Source organism: Ipomoea triloba, chromosome 8 (genome assembly GCF_003576645.1).
Source record: "Ipomoea triloba cultivar NCNSP0323 chromosome 8, ASM357664v1".
NCBI classification, from domain to species: domain Eukaryota; kingdom Viridiplantae; phylum Streptophyta; class Magnoliopsida; order Solanales; family Convolvulaceae; genus Ipomoea; species Ipomoea triloba.
The window spans coordinates 16,103,413-16,110,053 of record NC_044923.1 but is presented as its reverse complement, the minus strand read 5'-3'; the positions used below and the strand labels follow the sequence as shown (position 1 = coordinate 16,110,053).

The 6,641-nt window shown below is 36.9% G+C and overlaps 1 protein-coding gene across 1 annotated transcript; it reads right to left on the bottom strand.

Annotated features, from left to right (window-relative positions):
• Positions 1–1,957: 1,957 nt before the first annotated feature.
• LOC116027395 (polygalacturonase-1 non-catalytic subunit beta-like) lies at positions 1,958–4,864 on the bottom strand. The gene is made up of 3 exons (XM_031268986.1): positions 4,727–4,864; positions 3,475–4,629; positions 1,958–2,860 (listed from the first exon to the last, which is right to left on the bottom strand). Exons 1-3 carry the CDS (start codon positions 4,781–4,783, stop codon positions 2,180–2,182), a joined length of 1,893 nt encoding a protein of 630 aa, XP_031124846.1. The 5' UTR covers positions 4,784–4,864; the 3' UTR covers positions 1,958–2,179.
• Between the last annotated feature and the right edge of the window lie 1,777 nt (positions 4,865–6,641).

Sequence of the window (6,641 nt, the reverse complement as noted above, 5' to 3'; positions counted from 1 at the left end):
CCTCCCCCCCCCCCCCCCCCCCCTTTTTTCTCGTAGTGATATTTTGTCTTTCACACAAATTTCATTAGCTCTAAATGAAAAATATTGAAAATCCTCATCTTGCAAAGTTAGTTCGATCGTTTAAGCATCAAAATTTTCTCGGCATATCTTCTTACTTGACTTACGCCTTGACTTACGTCATTTTTAGCACAACAGACCACGAATTTTGTTCAATGCAAGTTCGATATATCACCATGTGTCATATTTGAGCACTTTTAAGGCGTTTGGTTAGAGAGAAATACAATTTCATTCCCACATTTATGCAAATTCCTTTCGATTATAGTGTGTATTCTTCTTCTACTCTCAACATAAAACGTCAATCAGTAAGCCAACCCCAATCAAATATGCTTTCTCAAAATAAATATATAAGTGTTAAAATACAAAAGGGTATTTTTGGTATTATAGTATAAAAGTTATTTCCAAATACTTGGGAATAGCTAATATCGGATGGGTCCGCTAGGAATGATTATTCCTCTTGTAAAGGTAATAGCTCATTTTCGAGAATACTATTCCCAAGAATAAAATGTCAAAACAAACAATGGAATAGGTCTATTTCGCGGAATAGTATTTCAATCCCGACCTATTCTATGAACCAAACATGACGTAAGAGTACAACTGAAAGGTCAAAAGTGTTATTTTTCAAAATAAATTACTCAATTATTTAATTATTAGGGAGTATTTAATTTTTAACTAAAAACAAAGAAATTTAGGAAATGAACAAAAAAAAACAAAGAAAAGAAATAATTTTTAAAAAAAGTATACGTGACTGTGGCCCATTAACAGCTGGTGAATGGCTTATCTATCCCATACATTTTAGCCAGCATTTAGTGGTTGCTCTCAGGACCACCTAATGCTTGCCACATAACTTTCTACACGTGAGTCTCTATGTATTTATTATTATTTCATTTATTAATGTTATTATTACCCCTTTTTTTCTTTTTATATTCAGGACAAATATTTTATGATATATTCAGTAGTAATAATATTAAGCTTTTAAATAATATATTTAATTAACCAATTATTAAATCCTTTATAAAGATGGTTCTCGTAACATCTTTCACTCCATTAACAAGATTCCCTACCAATGCAATGTAAGAGTAACCTGTCAAAGTGTTGGGGACTTTTTGTACACAGTAAGTAAAAGTCTACTATATGTGTTCAGCTGAGTTACCATGATTTACATCCTTTCGAATGCTCTGTCGGATTGAGACGTGAAGGGTCCTTAGGATTGGTGATTCAACTTTTTTAGAAGAAAGATTCCCTATCTTCTTAATTAATACTCAAAATCTTTTCACTTGCCATTATACATCACTTATTATGTTGCACTGAAATTCTCAATCGTTAGTGTTTTCAAAACGTTTTCTTTCATAAATTTATGAAAATTTTGTAAAAAGTTCAAAAGCCATTTACTCTAATTTAAAAATTTTTAAAAATACATTGTAACAGAGTCAGTAGTACTCAAAAAAATTAAAAATACTTTTTTTTTTCTAAAAAGAATCTAGTAAACAATTAATATTTATACAAAAATGTTTACAAACACATTCTTAGGGTATGTTTGATTTGCACATTGGAATTAGAATTGGAATAAGAATCAAATACTTGATAATAGTAATGGATATTTTTGTAAACAATTCATATTTATACTTTTTGGGATGTGTTTTACGTTTCCTATTTCCTCATTTCCGTGCAACCTAGTCCGTCACCTATTCTATTTTCGTTCGTTAAAAAGATTCAATTAACTATTAGTTGCGAATCTAGTTGAGGTTTGACATGATTTTTTATGACCAGATTCTATTTTTGATAATTATAAATTGAAAATGTAATCTCAGGATTAGAATAAAAGACGGCGTCTATAAGTTATTTGGGCTTTGAAAACCTAGATATTACAACGTATATAATGCACATTGCACAGGATTAATGTATTGTGGCATAATCATATATTACTATTATATATATGTAGAAATAATAGGCAAAACATTAATTGATTAACATTACAAATGTAACTTGGAAAAGGGTAAATTGGATGAGTTTATGAGGAGGACAAATAGGTCAAACCAGTGGTTAATCTTTTTTGTAAACGCGCCTGGGTCGACCCGAATTGAGAAAAACGGGGCATGGGTGGGTTGGAGTTTAAGTTTAATCAATCAGCAACCGCCCAAGTCATATCGTTTTCGAAGATCCAATGGCAGACCTCGATTTGGCCCGGACCCGACCCGAGTGCGATGAAGGCTCCGTGGGTGGGGCTCCAGGCGGAGGTGTCCACATGACAGATGGCGACGCCGTGGTTGATTTTGGATTCGGATTTCGGGTCCAAAATATCCGCTTCGTAGACCCGGACTTTGGGGACCGAGTGGCAGTAATACACTAGGTACGGGAACAGGCTTTGGTGACAAGACACCGACTTGGTGACTTTCCCACCGTTGATTCCTTTGACCGATCCGATCTTGATATTCTTCTTTGACCCTTCAGTGTTCTCCGTGGTCCGAACGACGACGTTTCGGCCCAGGACGCTAGTGGCAAAGTCGATCATGTCCTCCACGGAGGTCACGCACCGCTTCGTCTCGCCGCGGCTCGGCGCGCGTTCACACTCGCTCAGCGCGTCGGCTAGCATCTTAGCCATGGTGGAGTCCTCGGCGGCGTGGAACATCTGCTTCAGCGCGCCGATCTTGGAAGTGGAGAAGGGGAGCTTGGAGGCGATCACGCGGGGCAAAAACGACCTTTTAGGCATCCTATCCTTAATGTCCGGCATTGGCATAATGGTCCCACTCTTCAACATCTTCTCACGGAAGAACTTTCCCGGCTCCACCCACCGGTTTATTACCTTTTTCCCATCAATTTAAAACTTTAGTTTTCAAAAATAAAAATAAAAATCAATATAAAACTTTATATTAGCCACTATTTAAAATATTTAGTCTAGTCAATTTGCATTACATAATTAAGGTCTTAATATAAAATTTTAAAAAATTACACTTTTACCCTCTAATTATACTCATAATACAGATTTAATCTCTTAATTATATGTCTGACTATTTTAACCCCTAAATTATGCATTTTAGTCTTTGAAGGACTAATTGGTAATTGAAATAGTCTTCAATAAACTAAAATCGTCACTTAATGCATAATTAAGGTCTTAATACAAAATTTTTAAAAATTATACTTTTGCCCTCTAATTATACTAATAATACAGATTTAATCTCTTAATTATATGCCTAACTATTTTAACTCTTAAATTATACTACATTTTAGTTCTCGAAGGACTAATTGGTAATTGAAATAGTCTTCAATAAACTAAAATGCATAACTTAGAAGTTAAAATGATCACATATATAACTCAGACTTGTATCACGGGTATAATTAAATAACCAAAAATGTAATTTTTTTTAATAAAATATATATTATTAAGGCAAAATTCAACACCACCCACCGGTTAATTACCTTTTTGCCCTTGGCCTTTGCGTCCGCCGCGAGCGAGGCCGCCACGGCCGAGCTCTCGTTCATGTAGCCGGAGAAGGAGACTCCCGTTTTAGCGTAGTCCTTGAAGGTGTTATTGACGCCGTAGCCGGCGAAGGTGGTTTTGTCGTTCCCACTGTACCCGGTGAATTTATCGGTCCCTTCGTTGAAAGATTTGCCGTAATTTTGGAAATTAGCGGTGGCGGCGGTGGAGCTCTTGCCGTAGGACTGGAAAGAATCGTCTCCCACATTGGATTGGTCCCTGTAGCCCTTGAACGTCTCGACGGCGGCGTTGCCGCCGGCGCCGTAAGTCTTGAAGGTGTTCTCCGGGACATTGCCGTTGAAGCCGTAGGAGGAAAAGGTGTCATTGGCGCCGTTAGCCGTCTGGCCGTAGTTGGAGAAAGTGGAGCCCACCACATTGGAGTTGGTTCCGTAGCTGGAGAACCCATTAACGGCGCCGTTTCCGTTTTTTCCGTAGCTGGTAAACCCTTGGTCGCCGGCGTTGGCATTGTCGGAATACGAGGAAAATCCCTGTTCCCGGCCGTTGGCAGCGTCGGAATAGGAACCGAATCGCATATTCGGGACATTGACGTTAGGGCCATAGTTCGAGAACTTTCCCTTCCCGCCCGTGGAGCTCGTGCCGTAAGTGTTGAAGCTCTCGTCAATCACGTTGCCGTCAGGGGCATAATTGGAAAATCTATCGTCGTGTCCCACCGAGTCGCGGCTGTATCGGCGGAACGAGTCGACCGGGATGTTCTCGTTATCCGTGTAATTCTTGAACGAGTCGACCCCTCCGGCCCGGTCGGTGCCGTAATTGGTGAAATTCTTGAAAGAATACGACGCGAAATTGACGTTCCCGGCGTGCTTCTCGAGGCTGGGGGATAAATCCGGGAAGCAGAGGAGATTCGCCGACGAGCAAAACCCCGGGAGCTGCGTCGACAGCGATTCGCCGCCGTCCGCCGCCATCTTCGAATACCCGGCGTACTGGGCGGCGTTCAACGGCGACGCCTTGTTGAGGAGAAACCACGGCTTCGCCAAGTCATTCGAAATCTGCTTCTTCCAGTAACGAATCAGGTAAGCTTTGGGCGTAAAAGGATTCGACAACTCGCCGGAATCCTCGCCGCCCCTAACCCCAATCACCTACATACATTCAATTCACCCAAATCAGAAAACACAAAATTATTTTAAAAAAAAAAAAATCAAAATCAAGAACATTGGGAAATTAAAGCGGACTTACATTGAAAGATGAAGCGGAGAAGAAGAAGAAGAGGAGGAAGAGAGAGAGAGGATGCATTTTAGTGTTAGTTGAGAGTGAGGATGCGCAGCTTTGGTTTGGAAGCACAAATTTTATAGTGAGAGTTTTGAGGGCAAAGAGAGAGCAAACAGTTGAGATGTGGACAGGAAAGGTGGTGAGGGCCAGTCGCCACTGGGGTATATATGTATTGTATGTTAATATGTTTTTTTTCTTGAGAATAATATGTTAATATGTTATACTCACTTATATGTATTCCTATTCTATTAATATACTTCAAACTCTACAATTGTATGAGAGAATAGGGCTTTTTGGTGTATTTCAATTCAATTTTGTAATATCATTCATGATTGTCTTTGTTAAAGTGTTGAAATAGAGATGTTTGAGTGTAAATATTGAAATGTAGTCTTGTTATTTTTAGTTTGAGACGGAACACATTTAATCCGTACACACAAAGGATACCATGAGCATAAAATTTTAAAGCATATTCATATTGTCGGTTTTAATTTTTAACTGAAAAAGTATTTTTTAAAAATTATTTTTTGATAATATTTTCATTTTTTAGTATTTGGTTAAAGGTCAAAAAATAGTCTTTTTTTTGTTCGCTGAAATAAAAAAATTATATATATATATATTTCTATTTAGTTCATTTTTTAGTATTAGTTCATTTTCTAAAAAAATGATCAGAAATATATTACAAAGTTATTTATTATAAAGTATTAATTGTTTTAATGGTTGTACATTGTTGTCTTTGTTAAATGTTTTGAGATAAAGATGTTTGAGTGTAAATATTAAAATGTAGTGTTATTACTTTTAATTTGAGACAGAACACATTTTTTTCGTACACGCAAAAGACATAATGAGTATAAAATATTAAAATATATTTTTAGTGGCAGATTAAATTTTTAATTGAGACAATGAAATTCATTTTTCAATGAAAGAAAGATATTTAGGACAAAGGAATATTGTTCAAAAATATCATTTGTTAGGTTTTTGGCTCTAAGGCTCTCGTGTTTAGAGCAAGTCTACAAGTTGCTTATCAAATTACAATGGTGTTTCAGCTCTTAAATGACCGACTCTCTTTATGGTCTCTTGGCAACCTATTTATACTCAGGTTGTGCATTGTCCCTTTCGTAAGGCCAATGAGGATCGTGTATTATTGGGTGGCAACATCCTCCTACTCCACCTTCTTTGTATATTATCCTTGAATTGTGTGCTAAGACTCGTCCTTAAGGCGCATTGTTGCTTCTCCATTGAATCACATATTCGCGTGTTCACACTTATCCTTTAATGCCCAACCAAACTTCTGTCACTGGTCCAAGACCTCAGCGTAAAGGGTTGGACCTCCACTAAATGGGCTTTGGTCGCGCTAGAATTCTAGAGGACTGAAGAGAGTATGAATTGTACCTATATACCCAACATTATGAAATTGAGTTTGTAATCTATGTATAATTATCGAATTTATGTTTTTGAAGATGATTGTCAAGCCTTGAAATATAGATGTTTTAAAGTTTTAACCTTACTTTTTTTTTTCTCTCTCAAATTTTCATTTTATATCCTTCTATCTTATTTTCTAAATATACAAATAAATATATTCTCTTTTTTTTTCTCTCTAATTTTCTATTTCTCAAATAAAATCTCTAATTAATTAATTAATACACACCGTTTCTTTCTTTCTTTCTTTTCTCTCCTTTTCTTGTTGGAATTTAGCCATTCAGGTTTGTGTATGGTTAGCACTGCTTTTGCTTTTTCTAAAATCTTTTTGGTTAAGTATGTTTGGTTTTCCGTGTTTTCTTAATTAGAATATTATTTTAGTGTCGTGGGAACATATTACTTTTACAAGATTTAGTAATTCTTTTAGAAGTTTCTTTGACCCCTCCCCCCCCCCCCCCCCCCCCCC

Excerpts from the sequence above, each read along its gene's own strand:
- LOC116027395 (XM_031268986.1), bottom strand. The coding sequence starts at position 4,783 with ATGCATCCTCTCTCTCTCTTCCTCCTCTTCTTCTTCTTCTCCGCTTCA. Across the intron at positions 4,630-4,726 it reads TCTCCGCTTCATCTTTCAAT|GTGATTGGGGTTAGGGGCGG; the intron begins GTAAGTCCGCTT and ends GAATGTATGTAG. Across the intron at positions 2,861-3,474 it reads CAAAGGCCAAGGGCAAAAAG|GTAATAAACCGGTGGGTGGA; the intron begins GTAATTAACCGG and ends GATGGGAAAAAG.